The 22404-nt window shown below is 44.2% G+C and overlaps 2 protein-coding genes and 2 long non-coding RNA genes across 8 annotated transcripts in view; 3 read left to right on the top strand and 1 right to left on the bottom strand.

The window, feature by feature from the left end:
• The window catches only part of LOC123506889 (14-3-3 protein zeta), an 11871-nt gene extending 5886 nt beyond the window's left edge, over positions 1-5985 (top strand). For 2 of the 3 annotated variants that reach the window (XM_045259264.1, XM_045259262.1), the window contains exons 4-7: positions 42-80; positions 1460-1583; positions 2906-3069; positions 4181-5985. In XM_045259264.1, coding sequence (XP_045115199.1) covers positions 42-80; positions 1460-1583; positions 2906-3069; positions 4181-4339 — 486 coding nt within the window. In that variant the 3' untranslated portion in view covers positions 4340-5985. Of the gene's footprint in view, positions 1-41; positions 81-1459; positions 1584-2905; positions 3070-3184; positions 3349-4180 lie in introns of all 3 variants that reach the window. The other variant, XM_045259263.1, reaches the window with a different exon arrangement.
• Positions 1-10915, top strand: part of LOC123506891 — an 18698-nt gene extending 7783 nt beyond the window's left edge. The window contains exon 2 of the long non-coding RNA XR_006675547.1: positions 9078-10915. This is a non-coding gene — a long non-coding RNA (uncharacterized LOC123506891). The remainder of the gene's footprint in view (positions 1-9077) is intronic.
• Positions 9628-22404, bottom strand: LOC123506890. 3 transcript variants are annotated; one of them, XM_045259267.1, is made up of 3 exons: positions 22166-22347; positions 18589-18681; positions 9628-9900 (listed from the first exon to the last, which is right to left on the bottom strand). In XM_045259267.1, exons 1-3 carry the CDS (start codon positions 22184-22186, stop codon positions 9628-9630), a joined length of 387 nt encoding a protein of 128 aa, XP_045115202.1. In that variant the 5' UTR covers positions 22187-22347. The 3 variants fall into 3 exon arrangements, 2 of the variants coding, with proteins under 2 accessions (XP_045115202.1, XP_045115201.1); XR_006675546.1 differs by having other exon boundaries at positions 9765-9900; positions 21591-22404; XM_045259266.1 differs by lacking the exon at positions 22166-22347 and having other exon boundaries at positions 18589-18968.
• On the top strand, positions 20117-20995 carry LOC123506892. Its single transcript, XR_006675548.1, has 2 exons — positions 20117-20668; positions 20822-20995. It is a non-coding gene; the product is annotated as an uncharacterized LOC123506892 (long non-coding RNA).

The raw sequence follows: 22404 nt of genomic DNA, 5'->3' as shown, positions 1-22404 counted from the left end.
TAAGTTATCTAATGCTCATTTTTCTCTCCTCCTCATTACAGGTTGAAACAGAGCTTAGGGAAATTTGCCAGGACGTTTTGGTAAGTGTTACTGTCTTTTGTTGTCGAGGAGGGAGGGGTGGGTGGGGTGTGGGAAGTGGCGTGATGCGGGGCAAGGTTGTCTGTTGGCTCAGATACCGGTGCCACTATCTCTCTCTCTCTCTCTCTCTCTCTCTCTCTCTCTCTCTCTCTCTCTCTGGTATGTGGGGTAGAGAGAAAGCATGTCTGGTCCGGTTGTGTTGGGTTAACTTGTGGCGGGAGGTGTGGTGTGGTTGGCATACCGGAGGCGCGGCGCTCTCTCTCTCTCTCTCTCTCTCTCTCTCTCTCTCTCTCTCTCTCTCTCTCTCTCTCTCTCTCTCTCTCTCTCTCTCTCTCTCTCTCTCTCGTAAAGAGAAAGCACGTCTGTCTGGTTGGTCCTGCCTGTTGGGTAGAGTCCTTGCTGGCTTTCATGCCTTTAAGGAGGAAACGCGAGAGAATTAGATCTTAGTCTTTTTATCAATGTATCCATTCGCTTCATCTCTATGTGCTTACTTTAGTGTGTAAGTAGGCGAGAGAGACAGTGTACATGGGGCGATAAGCAAGGGGTTAATGGAGCTGCGGGAAGGTTGGCTACTGGTGTGTGTTTAGGAGTTGGTTTGTATGCTTGTGCAATTATGGCTAGTGTGGCTGGTGAGAGGCAGACACCGGCCCTATCCCATCGCTGGCGTGGCGTGGCGTGGTGGGGTGGGGTGAAGAAATGACGGTGAAGGGTGTTGTACTACTCAAGGTCATGTAGCGTCTTCATAGTTAGAGGGGGAGGGGGGTGAAGGGCGGCACTCCATTTGAGGGTGTGAGCAGTAGCCTGGGAGGACGTACAAGTGAGGAGTTGTGCGGAGGGGACAGATGTCAACGAGTGAGTTTGGAAGTATGCACGGATGTTAGGAATTCAGTGATTGATGGGGTACATAAAGGTATTCAATCCTGTTGCAGGAGTTCCAGATCTCTCTCTCTCTCTCTCTCTCTCTCTCTCTCTCTCTCTCTCTCTCTCTCTCTCTCTCTCTCTCTCTCTCTCTCTCTCTCTCTCTCTCTCTCTCTCTCTCTCGTCGGTGTTAACGTTTGTGCGAAAGTAAATTAGCTTAGTATGCAAGACACCTGTCCTGTATAACCTTTACTTCATTAGTAGTCTTCTTTTCGGCTTTATTTAGAGAGAGTTAAGATAGATGTGCCTAATGAGGTGAGAGGTAAAGGGGCATTGCAGCGAGCCATTTACATGTCGGCGTATATAAGATTGTGGTGAAAGACAGGCCAGAATGAGATGGCATGGAACTGGCTTGGTTGGGCGTGTTGGTTTGTGGTGGTGTGCAGGTGTGGCGGAGGGAGGTATGGTCGTGGTTGAATGATATGAGTGCCGGTAATAACTATGGTGTCTGGTCCTTCCTCAGGGTCTCCTCGACAAGTTCCTTATCCCCAAGGCCTCAAACCCTGAGTCTAAGGTCTTCTACCTTAAGATGAAGGGCGACTACTATAGGTACCTGGCTGAGGTGGCCACTGGCGACGTTCGAGCGGGTAAGTACAATTACTACTGGTGGTGGTGGTGGTGGGTCGTGTCCTAGCGGGTTTGGTGGCCGGGTCTGGACCAGGGTGTTTGTCTTCGATGGTAAATTCGTCTTCAATAGTGTGTGTACTTTTCTTATTACACTTGTGCATACCCGTACATACAGACACGAAGTTAGGCAAAGCCTATATATATTGTAATAATTTCTGCAACACATCCACATTTGTTTCATTGGTGAGAAACCGACCGACCTGGGATGGGACTTTCTCCTCAGTCCTGGGATGGAGTCTGGGATGGAGTATATTGGCAACGGCTGGCAGGCCAGGCTAGGCCAGTATCTTTGGCAGTGGATGGGCAATATTATGATAGTATTTTAGAGTATCACGTTATAGATACAATAATTTTAAACATTGTAGTGTCATTTTGACAAGTCACAGTAGGCTGTAAGTTAAGAAAATTTGTGTGGATTAGACATTGTTCCGTTTTCTTGAGCTGAGATTAGTGGCGACAGTGTGACGTCATTCATGTGGCTGCCACCGAGATAGTGAGACAGGAAGTTAAGTGTTCGAGAACCTGCACGTGTCACTGAAGGTAAATAATTTAGAAATACATGTTTGGGTGTGAATCACGGATGTTTCCTCGTAGTGTTGAAGTGGAGGTGCCCCACTCAAGATATTGTCATTTATATAACATACTGTATTCTAGTGTTTAGCTAAACGCTAGTATAAAGGTACTTGGAAGGCTCCCGGGACTGGTGTTTTACGCACACACACACACACACACACACACACACACACACACACACACACACACACACACACACACACACACACACACACACACACACACACACACACACACACACACACACACACACACACACACACACACACACACACACACACACACACACACACACACACACACACACACACACACACACACACACACACACACACACACACGGCCCGGTAGCTCAGTGATTAGAGCGCTGGCTTCACAAGCCAGATGACCGGGGTTCGATTCCCCGGCCGGGTGGAGATTTTTGGGTGTGTCTCCTTTCACGTGTAGCCCCAGTTCACCTAGCGGTGAGTAGGTACGGGATGTAAATCGAGGAGTTGTGACCTTGTTGTCCCGGTGTGTGGTGTGTACCTGGTCTTAGGCCTATCCGAAGATCGGAAACAATGAGCTCTGAGCTCGTTCCGTAGGGTAACGTCTGGCTGTCTCGTCAGAGACTGCAGCAGATCAAACAGTGAATTACACACACACACACCTATCTATCTTTAATGCAATGGTCTGTCTTGTTGTGCATTTGATGACTTTCTTTGTCTAGGTGTAGTGGATGATTCCCAGAAGTCGTACCAGGAGGCTTTCGATATCGCCAAAGCAGAGATGCAGCCCACCCACCCCATCAGGCTGGGCTTGGCACTCAACTTCTCAGTTTTCTTCTACGAGATCCTCAACTCGCCCGATAAGGCATGCCAGCTAGCTAAACAGGTATTATATGATTCACTTTTCAGAGCGAGCGGTGGCGGAGAGCAACAGTACTGGGAGTTGAGTGGTTGTCACCGTTCTTGTTCGTTATCAGTAATATTGATATTTTTTTTGTTAGTTGTGGTTGACGACTCCCAGAAGTCATATCAGGAGGCCTTCGACATCGCCAAGTCAAAGATGCAGCCCACGCATCCCATCAGGCTAGGCCTGGCCCTCAACTTCTCCGTATTCTACTACGAGATACTCAATTCTCCCGACAGAGCGTGTCACTTAGCTAAACAGGTAACGGCGTGACCCCCCCGCCCTCATGCCGCTCCAGTGACTGACTGACGTGCCCACACCCCTTGCTAACCAACCACTCATCTTATCCTTTGTGCATGACGAGTTTCACGGCATCACTTGATTAGGGAATAGATTGTTTTGATTAACATAGATCAGCCCCACGTGTTCTTACTAACCAATGTAGAATGAGTCGGCGAGTATGACTGCCAGACAAATTAAAACTGTTTGGGGTATGTTGAACCACTGGCCAGATTGTCCGCGTGACCCTAAGGGATGATGAGTTAATGCATCCTCTGTTGGCGTTGTTTTTGGTTTCCAAGTGGCTGGTCTGGTCTATGACTCTGGGAGTGAAGTCCTGTTGCTCTCCTGTTGTCCGTGACATGAATGGTTTTTCAGCCTCATGCGTAGTGCGTTACGTGTGAGGTGGAGGAACCAACTTGATGTTTAACTAGTATAGAAAAATTAGTTTACGTTAGTGATGATTACAGAAGTAATGGAGTGACGGGAATCGATCGACTAGTATTGTGTAAACGTATCATGTTCATGCGTGAAAGTACTACATTATTAATAGGTAGATTAACCTTTACTAACATAGCTATTCATTCCCTTCAACGTTACCATTAGACGGGAATGTTAGTCATTTCAGCAGGTACCGATTCCTTATAGTACGTGCGTGCGTGCGTACTTATGAACGTACAGTTTGTGTGTGTGTGTGTGTGTGTGTGTGTGTGTGTGTGTGTGTACGTGCGTGCGTGCTTGCGTGTTTTTTTTTTTTTGTATAAACAAACTAATGCAGTGTTCGCCATTTTCTTCCCTCTTCTCATTTTAACAGGCGTTCGACGATGCAATCGCGGAGCTGGACACGCTGAATGAAGACTCGTACAAAGACTCTACGCTCATAATGCAGCTGTTGCGAGACAACCTGACGCTTTGGACGAGTGACACGCAGGGCGAAGGGGAAGATGCTAACGAAGGGGGCGACCAAAACTGATGAACGCAACCCCTTTTAGCACGCGTCACTCGACCCTTTACACTCCGAATGTACGTCATGATGCCTAAGGGTCGACCATTCCTCACAAGTCACTCACCACACCGCCAGCGTGGCTAACTAGTAGTCGAGGCTGCGGCTGGGAGCTCCTCAGTGACGCTACTTCGCCCACCATCCTGGTACTCATGGCCGTCACCACCACGGTCGCCCCTCGGCCTCTCTGCTGCCTCAGTTAAAAACGAAAACGAAAAAAAAAAAGACCGCTCGAACTGGATGGCTCGATAAGTCTTTAAGTTTCCTTTTTCCCCAGTGCATTTGTGACTCACCACCATTGAGGAGCAGTCCCGGCTGGTAGGTTATCAATCTTTGCACAGGCTACCCGGCGAGTGTGTCAGCTCTCCCCTCCACCATCCCAGAGACAAGTGACAAACAGTGGGACTTGCGGAGCTCTCTGGACCAGCGTAGAGAGACTGTTTTGATAGTGTGAAACAACGCTTGGGTCGGCTGGCCGTTTCCCTCGGGGGGGAGGGGGCGGCCGGCCAGACTGCATTACTTACTATTGCTAAATGAACCACTTAGCATTTTGTACTTCCCATGGGGTGGGGCTCCTCGATCCCACCTCTTTGTATGTATCGTTGCGTATCGACAGTCAGAGAATGAAACCAACAAGTATGAAGAGATTGTTACTGTATTAACCGGTGAGTCATGTGGTTGTAGCAGACAAATTTAATTACGTATATCTTACTATCTGATAATTCCATAAGCATTTTTGACAAATTGCCTTGCTGAATTGGAACAAGTTACAACCCATTGGTTCACTGTATATTTAAGATACTGTATTACCTATTGGTTTATTAGATGTGACCCCCTTCAAAATTTGAGCTGATTTTCTGTTATGTCGTGGCCAGTTGGTGTCTACAAAGATCAATAATTGCGGTAGATAAATGACTTCGTTGGATGTAAGCATGGAGTAATGATGGAAGTATTTGATTTATTTGAAGTAAATTCTCACGTCGCTCTTGAGAAATGATCGGCGTTCAGGTGAGTTACCAAGCGGGAATGGGAAGCAATTTAATTAACCATTCGGGCAGGATTTTAATTGGCAGTTAGTGAACCACCTTGAAATCCCTACAACATTGAAATAATCAGCTGCAGCAGACTGAGCCAACGTCACCACCACCACCAACAAACAAACATACAAACATCCCACCTCTCCTGACGCAGACCGTTCTCATCTGCTTGTTTAATTAAACGGAAATCAACTGAGGAGCTTTGTTTTCTCTGGGTTTGTACTTATCTTCCTATTGATTTGTCATTAAGCAGGACACGTCAAGGTGTTCCAACAACCTGGGCGAGCTTTGGTTTGCCGTAAGACGCATCGTGTTGGTGCGTGACTATTCCCCAATTACTACGTGGTCTCGCGCATTGAAGGTATCGATCCTACCTCCTCCGGTACATTGGTGATATACGTTTACGTTAACCAGAGTCGAGCGTGAATAGCGCTTGGATTAGACTGCCAAATAAAGAGATGTATTAAGATGTAATATGTTTTGGTGGTAGTTTAGTTCAAAATTAACCGTTGAAAAATTCTCGCCCCCCATTGTCAAAATTGCTTTCCTAAATCGTAATAAACGTTTCATATATATTTACTTATCTTTTATTTTGCATCCTTTGTGTAGTGAAGCTGTGGTTGCCGATGGACACTAGGTGGTAGAATGGAGAGAAGTGGAGACGGCTACTCTGGCAGTTAAAGAGGATCGCCATTACCCTATCAGTTATGTGGTGTTGCTGTCCACTCCACACGGAGTAACAGCCGATCCTCGTGCATCGTGTGTCTGTGTGAGGTGCTTGTATAATGATTTTACTGCAACTGGTACAGTGCTGTGCTCACTCAGCAGCGGTACAGCAGCACGGGGACGTGAAGCAGCACCAGTGTGGCAAACATGCACCACGGGAATTCCGCTCTCAGGGTTGCCAACGCTGCGTGAACTACTATCTTGATTTATTTCTCTCTCTCTCTCTCTCTCTCTCTCTCTCTCTCTCTCTGTGTGTGTGTGTGCTGATGCATTATTGCCTATGTATTGGGTTGAATTACAACGGCAATCGATTACTTTTTTATTTCAAAGTTATGGTAAGTTACACACACAAAGTATTTATTTATTTCTTATTTTCTGACAGTTGGCCTAGTGGGCTGGCGCGATCAGCTGAAAGCTGACGGGAAGGAAGGCTAGCAGTGCCAGCCCTTGCTTGTTGTGTTTTCAAGGTCATCGGTATTATATAATACGAGCATTCTCTGTTGTTACCAGTCGTCTTTTACTTAGCGGCTTAGAGCAGCAGGGTCATCCACTAGTGAGCAGGCTTGCTGACATTCACGAAAGGATGAAACTATCAGTGAAGGTAAATTTCTCTCTCTCTCTCTCTCTCTCTCTCTCTCTCTCTCTCTCTCTCTCTCTCTCTCTCTCTCTCTCCACAAGGCGCACATACTGCCTTCCTTTCACCCAAAGAGGAACAGCAGAAACCATTCACGTGGGAGCTCCAGGCCGCTTCCTGTCCCCTGCTGCCTCCACCATGGCTTCCACAAATCGCCCACATTTGTTTTCTGCCTGTACTCTCATTTGCCACCAGTAACAACTGTCACCATGCATATCTTATTACGAAATGAATCTTCTGCAGAATATAATTAATTTATACTTGCATTCATAGGTAGTTGTCAAGTGTTGGTAATCTTAGTATGAATCTTCTATGAACAGTAATCTACCATTCAAAGTAAATAATTCTGATATTCTCCAGGAAGTGAAAGGAGGCAATGTATGTGGGACTCGGGAGTGACTCAGTTGGGTGGGGTGTGAGTCAGCGAGTGGCGGTAGAATGGAGAACTCACCCGCGTCACCGTATGAGTCACCTACTCCATCTGGTTCCGACTAGCTGGCATCTGAAGCCTCCCCCCTACTCCCCACTCTCCCCTTCCCCCTTCCTGGTGCACACAGTCCCCTGCCCTTATTTCCACCCACTTCCCCGGCACTTTGACCTCATTACGAAGCCAAAACCTAGGTAGTAGTAGTATCACCACTAAGCCACTCTGTGCCGACTGCATTTTTTCTTCCTTATGTTGACCCGAGAAAGTGGAGAGCGGATGGAAGCACTCAACCCACACTCCTCGCCCACATATAGCGGTCACACAGCCATACCACGCACTGAATACTGCCCGCCCACAGCCCAGTCACCATGGACTCTTACGTCCTTTCTATCTGTACATATTATCCGCCCACAGTGGCAAAACTGCAAACCACGCCTAGTCGCCGTGGCGAGGCAGCGGCGCCATGACACACTTCTCATTAAGCCTTTCTCCACTCGATCTCAGGTGATCTATGTAGCCTAGACGAAAACATTTAGGAGACCTACTCTGTCATTTATTTGTATTACTATTTTCATTATTATGAGTATAGTAGTGATGAACTGCTATAATCTCTAGCCACAACTTCACGACCTAGTCTTGCCATCATTCTACTTTCATCGGCATTACCACCACTACTACTACAGTGAATATGAATACATTAATCATCACCACTACCACCACCCTCTTCATTAACATCATCTTTAACACCCACGTGTGTTGCAGCGGTTTTAGTAGTGTGTGGATAATTCATTCATTCATTTATCTATTTGCTTGTCACGCAGCAGACACTAGCTGACCTGCCGTGAGGAGGTGACGTGGGCAGAGTCAAGTGCTCTATTGTCTTATTTGCGGCGATGTGAGCCAACAGGATGTGTGTGTGTGTGTGTGTGTGTGTGTGTGTGTGTGTGTGCGCGCGCTGCCTTCACCATACACTGTCCACTTCTCTTGCAGGAAGGCACAAAGAAGGGGAAAGGTTTTGCCGTACTTGAACATCATTGGACTTGTATCGTTGCAAGATGATTATCAACATTTTATTTGTAGGTTTATATTGTTTGAATTCACACATTGCCATACATTATTAGATTATTAGCATCATCACTGCTATTGCTGTTACTGCTACTTCTGACACACACACACACACACACACACACGCCCGGTAGCTCAGTGGTTAGAGCGCTGGCTTCACAAGCCAGAGGACCGGGGTTCGATTCCCCGGCCGGGTGGAGATATTTGGGTGTGTCTCCCTTCACGTCTAGCCCCTGTTCACCTAGCAGTGAGTAGGTACGGGATGTAAATCGAGGAGTTGTGACCTTGTTGTCCCGGTGTGTGGTGTGTGCCTGGTCTCAGGCATATCCAAAGATCGGAAATAATGAGCTCTGAGCTAGCTCCGTAGGGTAACGTCTGGCTGTCTCGTCAGAGACTGCAGCAGATCAAACAGTGAAACACACACACACACACACATCCGATTTATTTCAATCTCCACACATTTATAAATTTACGTTACCTTCGAAGAATTTCCTTATGACGTGTGTGTGTGTGTGTGTGTGTGTACTACCAAGGTTGGCGAGCGACCATTTGTAGACGAAGGCTGCTGCTAGTCTAGCTCCACCTTCATGCTCCACCCCGATCTCTACACCTTCCCTACCATCCTACCCCACACCCTCGTCTCCAACCCACTTAACATTCGACTCCCCTTGCCTCCCGTACTTAACACCCTCATCTCCGCCCACTCCGTACACACGAACCCCACCCATTTTACATCCTCATCTCCCGCCCACTCAACATCAGCAATGCTAGGATTTTTCATCTTATGCGACTGAACATAATAGCTCCCTCCAAAGTAAGGAGAGAGAGAGAGAGAGAGAGAGAGAGAGAGCCTCAGTCATACTTCAGACGCACTTCCTTGCTCCGGAAATTGCACGTCCAACTAATGCAACGAAAGTGACTCATCCATCTCAGACTTTCGTCGGCATGCACACACACACACACACACACACACACACACACACACACACACACACACACACACACTTACCTCGTAATCTCCAGCACGAGTACATACTACCTGAACTAGAATAATTTCGAATTCCAGACATGAGAAAGATGAACCAGTATGATAACTGTTTACCGAATAAGTATAAACTGTTGCCCCTTTTCCACGGGGTTCTTTCCTTACTGTCCTTCATCTCCACCTCGTGTATTTGGGTCATGCTGGCAGTAGTGATGCTTCTTATCTTCATTGTTATTAATATATAATAACTTCACAGCACCTGTCGTGATAGTGTTGGAGGAACGTGGGACTATCGATTCCCCCAACATTGATTCCTTACTGTTACTTTACCATGTAAGCGATTTGCTAATACAGAAGACCGTGTTTAGGAAAAGGTTTCCCTACTCAGCCTGAAGCATGATGTGGAAGGGGCTGTCCGCCGTGTATCAGTACGACGCAGCTGTATGGCGCATGCCAGACCAACAATCCTACGCTCCCTCCATCCGTAACTCTGTTGGCTTCGGTGCCAGCCAGCCATCTTTCCCTTCCCTTCCTTTCCCTGAGTAGCCTGAAGCGCATGCACGACGGCGCTGCATGTGAAGTCCCTGTACCAGCTGGAACAATCAATACTGCAGTGGTCACGTCTGGCTCCACAGATGGATGGCGATGTTTCTTGACCTACCGGGAAAATAAGTCGTTAGAGGAAAGTGTGGTAACAGTTGACATTTAGGGATAACCAGTCACTCGTCTTGAAGGATAGTAATCTAGGTTGTCACACTGCTTTACGCATTCACGATTTGTTCGATATAACATAGGTAAGGAGACGGTAAAATTTTTCCGTGCTTTAGCACACAACCTCAAGAGAATTGGACGAAAGTAAGTAACATTCATCTATGTAGGTTTCCACTGGTGGAACTAAACTCGCACAACAAGATTGAGTTACGAGTTCACATTGCGAGGGCTAAAGTCAGAGCCAGTCTAAGGTTTTCGACGAAGTGGGTGTGACACTGCGGCAATGTTGGCGCGCACACCCAGGCGGCCGCTGCTACCAATTCACATATTTGAAGGTTTTTCTTCTATTTTTTCCCCTGCTGGAATATAGAGATTTGCTTGAACACATATTACTTTACAATGAATTTTTCAGCTCTAGTGTCTCTCATACGTTTGATGAATTCTGGTGTTATTATTTTCTTTGCAGTGTTGCCAATGTTAATGTTGGGAATGCTTGGTATTCTGGCAGCACCGTTGCCGGCTCGTCCTTCTCAGCCAGTACACCTGCACGCTGCTGCTCTATGTATGGAACAAGAACAAACGTGCCCCACCGCGGGAATTATGCCTCTTCTCGGTTGGGGTTCCAAAGCATTCGATAGACCGCAAATCAGATTCTAAAACTATGTTGTTAAAGGAACAGGGGCGATGAAGTAGCCGGATGGCTGGGGTTGGTGACACACTGGCCGGGGCGGACGGGGCGCGGCCATTCTCCCACCGCCGCTAGGTCTGGCTTGAGTTGGCTTGAGGTTGACCAACATTTTAAACATCGTAACTAAACTGTTCATATTTCATAAAAAAAAAAAAACTCCAAGACTGTATCACAGAATTGTTAACTGCTGATCTGGCAGCTGTAGGTGACAGCCGTGTAAGGGAAAATCCATAAACCAGTAAATACCTGATCTAATAAATATTGTTCACTGCATTTAATTCAAATAATTTACACCAGGATTTGTTAATTCAATAGCCTGCCGTATATGAAAAGTATCAGTGGGTTGAGATGCTCTATCTCACACAAAATGATAATGACTCAAAAATGCTCTCTTCTAACATTATATATATATATATATATATATATATATATATATATATATATATATATATATATATATATATATATATATATATATATATACGTACAAATCATGACTCAATTTTTTTGCACCGAAAGGGTTTCTTCCTTTCTGTCTACTTCTATCTTGAAAAACATCCAGTATTTATAAGATTATTGTATGGAAGACAGGAATCCAACATATAAACATGATAGGTGTCATTTGTGTTTTGAAGTATTTGAGAGGTTATTTAATGGGAAGAAAGGAAGTTCAACTAATTCACAAGAATGGGAAGCTCAATGTTATGTACCAAAGAAATCTCCTTTCACATCATTCTCAAAAGAATACTGTGAAAAAAAAAAAAAAAAACAATGGTGAACCACACTCCACACGCCACCAGAGTGGTACCTTTGGTCATGCCACACTGCAAGGAGGAGAAACACAAGTGTATCTGTACCTGTAAAGTACCTGTACCTGTGTCCACCGCCTTCATGCTCGCACGGTGGCCGGTGTGACTGGAGCCTGGAGTCTGGAGTCAGTCACAGTAACTCCCCCCCCCCCCACCCGACAAGATTCCAAGTAGTCTACAAGCCGCAAAGTGCTGGCAATCCTGCCGCCCCGCCCCGCCCCGCTCACCATTCTCTTCCATCCTCACACCTTTCCAAGGATAGTGTTTCTTTAACTACCAATCCTCATGTGTAAGAATGACGCATGACCACCGATAATGGTAGTGATAATGATATCATCAACAAGAACAACAACAATAATAATAATAATAATAATAATAATAATAATAATAATAATAACAATTATTATGATGATAATGATGATGATGATAATAATAATAATAATAATTATTATTAATAATGCTGTTTTGATTATCTGCCATTTTTTCAGAGGAAAAGCTGGTGTGTTTTCCTGTCATTACTGAAGTGAGGATCGCGCGCCTAACACATGAATCTATTATATAATTACAGGCCGTTGATCTGTCTCTGATTTCTGAAGAACATTGTCTCGCCTCCTCAATCAGTCCTTCACCTTCATTAACTCCTTCAATACTGGGACACATTTTTACCTTGAGATTTGTGTACGATTAGACCATTTTATTGACATTAGGTAGGGTCTTTGGAAATCAGAAGATTAATGACCACAGTCTTCACTATTGTAATCCCCCCTCATGAGTTTCTGAAGCTGTATAAAATCACCAAATAGTAAGCAGAATGAATATGGAAACACGTCATGGTACTGAAGGAATTAAAGAGGATGGTAAGTGAGGACTGAAGGAAAGGCTGAACAGTGATATGGGAGCTTGAGGAATGCTGCCTCCACGTGTTCTTTTGGAGTTGGCCGGTAAGGGTCGGCGTGATGCAAGAGGCGGTCATACATGCATGCGCGATGCGGCGTCTGTTGAACAGCATAAACAGGCTGGCTCAAGGAAAGAAGTGGTCATACACGATTCATGCCGCTTGATGGTTCCCTCTCACCAGGCATACGTTAGGAGAGAGAGAGAGAGAGAGAGAGAGAGAGAGAGAGAGAGAGAGAATTTGAATTTGTTCTTATTTTTATAATACTATTATTATTATTATTATTATGAGGTCAATGAAGGTGACCCACTGGAAAGCATAACTGCATAAACCCAAAGGCCCAGTGGGCGGCACCTCACCGATAAGTGAAAGGAAGTAACAGGAATGAACAACAGAATAGGAAGATTGGTAGAGATCTAAGAGGTAGTGAGTTCAGAGAGAAGAAAGGTATTCACACGTTTTTTAAATGCTTCAATGTTACTAGAATTAACAATCTCGTTGGGAATTGTATTCCAGAGTCTAGCAGATACTGGGATAAAACACCGGGAAAATTGTGAAGTATTACATCGATTCACAGACAAGGAACGGTCATTCATGATCAAGGATTGTCTTGTAGCACGTGCTGGTAGTGAAGGGCAGGCAAATGACAATGCAACGGGTGGTTGGAATTAGACATGATTTTGAAGAAATAGGACAATGATCCAACCAAACGACGATGCCGAAGATTAATCTCAAGATTAGGAAGAAGAAATTTAATCTGGTTGAATGCTCTATCTAAAAGCTTTAAGTGAGACTCTGCTGCAGAGATCCACACAGAGTGACAATATTCAAAATGAGGCAGTATGAAAGAGTAAAAGCAATTTCTTACAATATCATCAGAGGAATATATCCGCCTACATTTGCGTAACAAACCAACTTTACATGAGACTGATGATGCAAGTGAACGCAAGTGCAACTCAAAAGTAAGTTTGGGATCAAGGGTGACTCCGAGTAACTTCAGAGACGAACAATTAGGAATAGGTACTTCGTTGACAACAATATCAGGGTGAACTGGGAAAGGTGTCCTTGATCTGCTAATGGGATTTACTCGGGTTCAGTTTCATACCCCACCGATCACACCATGACAGAATCCTTGAAACATCTTGAGTGAGTACATTAGCGACTCTCTGCCTATCCTGTGGGGAAGGAATTGTCGCATATATAGTGGTGTCATCAGCATAAGCAACCAAGCAACTAAGTTTAAACTTACATCCATCACAACACTTCATTATACTACTGTATACAGAAAATAAAGATAAAATAAAGGAGAGAAGATTGTTGTGTCAGATTAGTGACAGGATTGGTTCGTTTTGGATAAGCGGGGCCGTTTACAAGCATGCTAGTTCCGCCTGAACCCTGAACTCTGAAGACGCTCTATGCCGGCAGCCTGAGTCTGAACTGCCTCACACCACACACGCTCAGTTCGATGTAATTGTAGGCAAGCCGTTCTGTTGAGGGCACCGGCGGGCTTGTCTGTGTTAAGGTGAACCCAATACTACTTAGTTTTTTGTTCCTTGGAGGCATGTCTGAAATGCCATGCGACCAGCTGGACAACTGACTCGATGCTCCTCACTAAACGAGCAACAAATCCTCACGCTATACATGTGTGTGTGTGTGTGTGTGTGTGTGTGTGTGTGTGTGTGTGTGTGTGTGTGTCCCAAAGAAATGAACAATGAAGTAGTGGTGTGGAGGCAAATCTCCAGAAGCGTGCCAAGAGTGACCTGACCGTCTGTGTGTCAGTGTTTGTGGTGTGGCGTGTTACCATGCTGTACTGTACTGTACTGTACCGTACTACATTATCATATTGTGCTGTACTGTAGCGTACTGTACTGTACTGTAGCGTACTGGATCTCACCAGACTCTGTGAAGCAACGTCCAGTTCCAGTTAATGGAGCAACCGCCTTGAAATTGTGAAAGGATCATAAATTTGAGTGATTGCAGTAAGAAGGCGCTCCTAAAAATATGATTGAATAATGGATAGTAATGATAACAACAATAAAACAATAACAGAATAATCAACAATATAAAAAATAACAACGGTAATAATGATAATAATAATAATAATAATAATGATAATAATAATAATGAAAATAATACCATTATTATTGTTTTTATTATTATTATTATTATTATTATTATTATTATTAGTAATAGTAGTAGTAGTAGCAGCAGTAGTAACAGTAATAGTAGTAGTAAATCAATAAAGGACTAGATAAACGAAGACAATGTGTCACTATCGAGTGAAGCCGTGCAGGAATGCGAGGCCCAGTAGCCCGGGCGGCGGCTGATGGCGGGTGGCGGGCGGTGGGCGGCGGGCGGGCAGGCAAGGGAGCAACTACGCACCAGCCTGATAACAACCTTATCGGTGGACAGAGTCTGACAGCGATAAGAGCCTGAGAGCGATAAGCATGATGACATCCACCCCCACTCCAATCCACTCCCCAAAGGCAAAGGTAGGTAGCCAGGCGCCAGCGGCCAGCGTCACAGCCTGCCATTCACGACAGCGTGGTTCTGTTCTGCTGCTTGTTGCCAGTTACTGATTACAAGCACCGCACTTCCCCGCCGAGCAGGAAACGCCTTCGCAATCAACAGGAGTTTTTCTCTTTAAAGACTAGGTGACTACCCGTGTCAGCCTAATACTAGTTCAAACCTACTGAGGCATCAGGTCCAGGAACGACACAGTGCACTCTGTTGCACGTTTGTTTTACATTCACACATGTATGGAACCGTTTAGGAGTTTGTTGATTCAAAACACAAATGTGGTGTACGTTTAATCTTCTGAAAATCAATGAGTAGAAAAAGTTCAGTAGAGGTAATGAAATACTTCTGGTGAGGAAGCCATGCCGTGCTTTGCCGCGGAGAGAGAGAGAGAGAGAGAGAGAGAGAGTAAAACAGATGAAAGACAAGATGTGTGTGTGTGTGTGTGTGTGTGTGTGTGTGTGTGACAAGATATAAGCGCAGGGGCGATCCCTCTGTTCCTCCTCTTCCACCTTCCTCCCCACTGGCGCTGGTGACATCCGGTTAAAACCCTGTCCGGATATCCGCAGCCTCACAACGCCTCCCGTCACCACCACCCGACACGCCCCACCCACTCCATCGCCTCCCACCCTCCACCAAACACTCATTCACAACACACCCTCCAACAAACATATTACGACACACACACACACACACACACACACACACACCTTATCTTTTGGCAATTTTATTCTCTCTCTCTCTCTCTCTCTCTCTCTCTCTCTCTCTCTCTCTCCCAACAACAACAAATAAAGAAACGGCAGTAACCACGACTACTGCCACTATTAGAGAGAGAGAGAGAGAGAGAGACCCTTACAGTATTGTAAAAAGTCGTGGAATCTATGAGCGGAAACTGATGATCCTACCCCCCATCCCCTTTACACTCTCTCTCTCTCTTTCTCTCTTGATGGATAGTACAGGGCGGGGCTGGAAGAGGACGATGTACGGCTAATGATGGGAAGGTGTGGTGGTGCGGGAGTGTGGTGGGCTGTGAAGGGAAGGGTGGAGTGGTGCAAGGCGGGGCGGGGCGTGAAGGGTTGGACGTGGCGGGTTGCTGTTTGGAGTGTTGGTGATAGGGAGGAGCGAGGGTAAAGGGTGAGGTGTGGCTGGGTGGTGAGGGGTGGTGATGGTTGGGGCGAGAAAAGCAGGATAGGAGGAAACCAAGAATTCCCATGATGTTTTTTAATATGCTTCTCTCTCTCTCTCTCTCTCTCTCTCTCTCTCTCTCTCTCTCTCTCTCTCTCTTCCCTATCAACGGTATTTTATATATATATATATATATATATATATATATATATATATATATATATATATATATATATATATATATATATATATATATATATATATATATATATATATATATATATATATATATATATATATGCCGGAGAGAGAGAGAGAGAGAGAGAGAGAGAGAGAGAGAGAGAGAGAGAGAGAGAGAGAGAGAGAATACATAATTATTTATATAGATAGGAAGTAAAAACAATGTAGAAGGTAACCACAAAATACAGCTAAGCGTGTAGGAATCAATACACTAAAACACACGAAAGAAAGAAAGAAAGAAAGGAAAGAAGTGACAGACAGACAATTCTTCAGGTATCGGTGAGCAGAAATATGAAGCCTCACACACAGTCTGATAATCACTTTCACATTTTTTTTCCTTTTACAGTGCTTTGTTTACAGTTCTCGCCAAGTATAATTGTCCTCCTGTTCCTACTGTGTCTTCCCTTGAACAAGGTTAGGACACTTGGAAGAGAGGAGAAAGTTTGAGTGCTGACGAGGTGATGGTGTCGTAACAGCCAACACAATTACAAATAGCGGCTCTGAACCTGACTCAGATACAACTAACGGCTTCAACTCGACAAACCAAGATTGTGAAAAGACTACAATAAGTTAGTTTTGAAATAGAGTGGTATATACACACCCCATACCCAACACCCCACACACCCACACCTCCACCAGCCAACGTCCATTAACCCCTTCAGTACTGGGACGCTTTTTTACCATGAAATTTGAATACGATTAGATTTTATTTATATTAGGAAGGATCTATGGAGGTCAGTAGATTAATAGCCAGAATCTTTACTATTTTAATCCCCACATAAGTAAGTAAAATAGAATAGTAGAGGTTTGGGTGTGATTAGACGATTTTTACTTTAGGAAGGGTCTATGGAGGTCAGAAGATTAATAGCCAGAATCTTTACTATTTTAAGGGAACCAGAACTCAAGTGGGCCTTTTCTTTTAATATTTTGTTACCCTTGCCTGGCTTCCTTCCTGCATAAAAAAAAAAAAATCCCACATAAGTTTCTGAAGCTGTGTAAAATCATCAAATAGTAAGTAGAATATATAGGAAAACGTGTCATGATACTGAAGAGGTTAAGATGCAACAGTATTTTCCTATTTTCCCTCTTTTTCCCCGCGGCTTTCTCCTGGCCGTAGCCTGAAAATGGCAGGAGGTGGGCAGCTGTACTGAGCAAGGGTGGGGGACTGTCAGCGTGATAAGCAAACTTTTATCTTTTCTACTTCATCCTTATCAACTGGTTTCAAAACCCTCTTCACCACCACCACCACAACCATCACCACTTCCTCCACATGTCTTTTGCCTCATATGTCATCACCACCAATACCAAAACTATTCTTGCAATCTCCACCACCATTCCCCTCCACTAACACCTCCAGCATGAGCACCACATCCACCCATCAAGACCATCACCACCACCATTCTACTCATCCTGTCCTGCCTAGCACCCCTCCTCCTCCTCCTCCCTCTCCTCTTGCTCTTCCTGCTCTTCCTCCTCCTCCTCCTCCTCCTCCTCCTCCTGCTCCTCTTCTTCCTCCTCCTCCTACTACTTCTTCCTCATCCGCTTCTCCTTGTTCTCTCCCTATTCGTTCTCCTTCTCCTTCTTTTCCTCTTCCTAATCCTAATTCTCCTTTTCCTCCTCCTCTTCCTTATCCTCCTCATCCTCCTTTCCCTCTCCCTCCTCTTCTTCTTCCTCCTCCTCCTCCTCTTAATCCTAATCCTCTTCCTCTTCTTGCTGCCAGTATGAGTGCAGGCAAGCGTTGCGAACTCTCCTCTGCCCGTGACACTAAGGCGACTCACAGGTGTGGCCCTTATTTAGAGCCATTTGTTTATTTGTTAATCTATCTATATGATTATACTGCAGTCCCTTATGGTGGTCACGCGAGCCTTGGCAGGTTTCGCAACTGTGCTGTTCTTTTAACCATTGCCCTCCATTCTCTCTCTCTCTCTCTCTCTCTCTCTCTCTCTCTCTCTCTCTCTCTGCATGTATTCTGCTCCATTAAGACTGTTTTCCTTCGTCCTCCATAACATTAAGTGATCACTCCCTTTATTATATCAATAGTTTCATCACGTCTTCCTCTTCATCAGGGTGACATTTCCTCCCTTACCAAACTACTGATTTACGTGTTTCTCAGCAAGTGTGACGCCTCTGCTCCTACTTGAGACTGCGTTTTCACTGACTGACTGATTGTCAACTTTTTTAAATACCTTTATTGAATTTTTTTTTTCATTATTAGTTACATTGATTTATCTGTTCGTTATCAGTTGGTAGTGTTGTTATCTTTACTCACTTTTTTTTCTGTTTTTATGTCCTGGTCCCAGCGATGAATGAATCACGGCTGGGGTAGTGTTTCATGACGGAGGGAGGAAGGGAACGCTTACCTCGAGTGCTTGTCCTCCTTTAGAATAAGTTGTGACCACGACCAGGATCCGTATCTGAGCCCCTGATGACTCCTCGGGCCCCATCCATTCTTGCTGGAAGGAATAAGGAGAACATGCAGTAATAGAATGACAATAGTTGGAGGATATTTTGCTCTTTATTTCCTGATGACGTAACAAGTGGCTCAGTAATGTGGGTGGGGAGCTACGCTCAGGAAATTGTGAGCTGCACTGGAATATGAACGCGAACCACATTGCTTTAAGCTCCTCAGTTCCATCACGAGTTTTCATGTTCATTCTGTTTACTATCTGGTGATTTTATACAGCTTCAGAAGCTTATGTGGGGACTAGAATAGTGAAGACTTTGGCCATTAATTTTCTGAACTCCATAGATCCTTCCTAATGCAAGTAAAATCGTTTAAACATCCAAAAACCAAGGTAAAAATGCGTCTTACTATTGAAGAAGTTAACCTATTCAGTTCCATGACGCGTTTCCATATTCATTCTGCTTACCATTTGGTGATTTTATACGGCTTCAGAGACTTATGTGGGGAATTAAAACAATGAAGACTCTGGCTATTGATCTTGTGACCTTCATAGACCCTTTCTAATATAAATAAAATCGTCTAATCACACCAACAACTCCCGATAAAAATGCGTTCCAGTACTGAAGGGGTTAAAAGTTAGTTGGATATGACGACTTTACGTTATGCACACACTGCCAGAAATAGTAAAATAACACGTATGGTTAACAAAATCAGTACACGAACCAAAAGTACCATACATAAATGAGCATAGGATGGAATGGTTTGTGTAAATATTACAGTTGGCACACCAATAAGATAGCTTATAAAGGAGAATAATTAGAAGAATAATTCGAAGAAGACGAAGACGAAGACGAAGACGAAGACGAAGACGAAGAAGAAGAAGAAGAAGAAGAAGAAGAAGAAAAAGAAGAAAAGAAGAAGAAAAAGAAGAAAAGAAAAAGAAGAAAAAAATAAGAAGTATAAAAAATTTAGAAGTATATATATATATATATATATATATATATATATATATATATATATATATATATATATATATATATATATATATATATATATATATATATATATATATATATATATATATATATATATATATATATATATATATATATATATATATATATATATATATATATATATATATATATATATATATATATATATATATATAAACAATGAAATAAAAGGCGATTTAACAGACTCAGCAAGACAATGAAGCGAAGTCAACTGTCGAGGAGAGGTCACGGAATGGTATGTGGAGGAATGGACGATTAGAAAAAATAAACTAACGCAGGCGTAATGAAAAGAGGCTACAGTGTAAGGTTAATAACATGAAGAGTCAGAGAGAGAGAGAGAGAGAGAGAGAGAGAGAGAGAGAGAGAGAGTGTGTGTGTGTGTGTGTGTGTGTGTGTGTGTGTGTGTGTGTGTGTGTGTGTGTGTGTGTGTGTGTGTGTTTGTCGCAGATTAGAAATAGACAAACAGACGACAGAAATGAGAGTGGAGAGGAGAGGCATTTGTTATGTGGTGGTGGAATGACGGTGGTAGTGGTGGTGATGGAGGTGGTGGTGGTGATGCAGCAGGTTTGCCTTGCGTGACTCGCTCCGTTCACTGCGTTACACTCCTGTCAGTCCTCACACCGCCATCTTCCATTCTCCTTGTATCGGTCTCACTCCTTCTTTTCCAAGCCTTGCCTGTGTCTGCATTTCCAACTTCTTATGACCTGACTTCATTTAAGAGGGAGATTTCAAGACATTTATCCCTGAATTTGGCTAACTCTTTCGGCACTGTATGTGGACTGGAGACTGAGTGGGCCCTTTTTATTTTTCTTGTTGTTGCGTTTGGCCAGTCTTCCCTTCTTACATCCAGTCTTTCTTAAAAAAAAAGAGAAAAAAAAAGTCAGTGCCTTACCACGCCCTCAGCTTGACAAATACACCAATATTCTACACTGCATCGTACTATACCCACCCATCCTACCTAAACCACACTGCCTTTCCTCCTCTACACCTGAGTTCCGCTCCCCACGCACTACATGCTAGGTAAGTACAGTACATAAGTACGTACATCTTCCTTAATCATTCCACTTCAGTTTGTCCCACTCCTCACCTACTCGTATCTTGCTTCATACACCTTCCCTGTCCCTCCCTCCGTCTGAGTTATCATTAATCTTATCTGATAACTCATGTTTTCAGGCCCCCAGTGATCTATCTACTTCCTATGTTTCACCTTCGTGCTGTCGCATTTTGACGAGGACAAGGTGGAACACACGCAAACACAAAGGAAAAAATGAATAACAGCAGACATGCTAGCTACCGCATGGAGAGTTTGTGGTGGTTAATCTAAAATAATAAAAGTGAGAGAATATACAGGAAGATGTTTTGTATTTAAAGGACTGAAACCTGAAAGATGCATTGCCTTTCCTCCTCCACTCATGTCTTTTTTTTTCTTTTTTTTGGTTTGGAAACGTGCAGCTTAATGATAGGTTGATACATTGTACTCAAAGGGTTACTTACTTAAATTGTAAAGTATCTAGGATTTGTGTTGTGAAAACACTGTCTAAATGAGATGGTTACACTGCCCATGCTACAAGCTATAATCTATAGTATCTTTAGACTGGATGCCGCTGCCTGTGTTAAAAGATAAATATATAGGTGTTATTTTTGGATCAGGTGAGAAATGCAGTGTGGTGGAATCACTACAAGAATGATATCCACACGATGGTTCGATAGTAACGGGTTCAGTTTGGTTATTGTCCACCAGTAATTTGTCACGGTCATACTATTTGCATAATTGAAATATCATACTGTTCAATATTGTAAGTGAAAAGTGATGCCGATCAAATTCAATAAAATCTGAGTCATCTAATGAAATGTTATCTATTGTTGACCGAAAAAGAAAGAGGGAAAGAAAGGAAAAAATAACAGTACTTAACGGTGGACAGGTATTTTCCTGATCACTTACTCATTCCCCTGGTGATGTCTCCGGACCGCGCCGCACCGCCACACCACACCACACCACACCACACCATACCACACCACATCACATCACACCACACCGCAGCTACACCTCTGGGCGCGTCTCCCGTCCACAACGCCCTTAGGAACGCCAGGACCGGTGGAGTCCAAGAGAGACGAAGCACCTGCATCGTCAGACGTAACCACCACAGTGTCCAGCAGCAGCGCCACCACCAGCATCACTTGGGGGAACCGAACAGGCGGCGCCCGAAGCTTCATTACCAGCGGGCTCAGCGACGCAGCACCACCATCGCTATACCACATTTCTCTCTTTAATAGCTAATTTCATGTGATTAAAGTAAGCGATATTGCCTGTGCCTGCTCTTAGTTTGCTTAAGCAGAAGTGTTCTTTGCGCATTGCTTGCCAGGCTGGGCGCAAATCTTTTCCGCATTTCTGCAGCGTTTCTTCTTACAGCTTCTTAGTCGGAGAATTCCGCAAACCAAACCACAACTGGGCGGTGAGGATGATCCCGCTGTTCTCCTGCCCTGTAAGCCGTTACAGCTGGATGTCCTCAAGCTTACCTTTTGGTAGAGAAGCTTCATGTTTGTTGTCAATTGTGACGCTGTGTCGCTCCTCCATGCAGACAGTCTAAAGTCTATTAAAACGGATGTAGTACTCGTAATTGGTAATTTGCGCGAGCCTCAAGTATAATTGTGTGTTTGTGTAATTCACCTTGGTCGTCTGCTGGTCACCCAGCCAGTCTTCCCCATTACGGAGCGAGCTCAGAGCTCATAGACCGATCTTCGGGTAGGACTGAGAC

Source organism: Portunus trituberculatus, chromosome 21, assembly GCF_017591435.1.
Source record: "Portunus trituberculatus isolate SZX2019 chromosome 21, ASM1759143v1, whole genome shotgun sequence".
Lineage (NCBI taxonomy): Eukaryota > Metazoa > Arthropoda > Malacostraca > Decapoda > Portunidae > Portunus > Portunus trituberculatus.
Note: the sequence above shows the minus strand (reverse complement) of the source record. Positions and strands in the feature narration are given on the sequence as shown.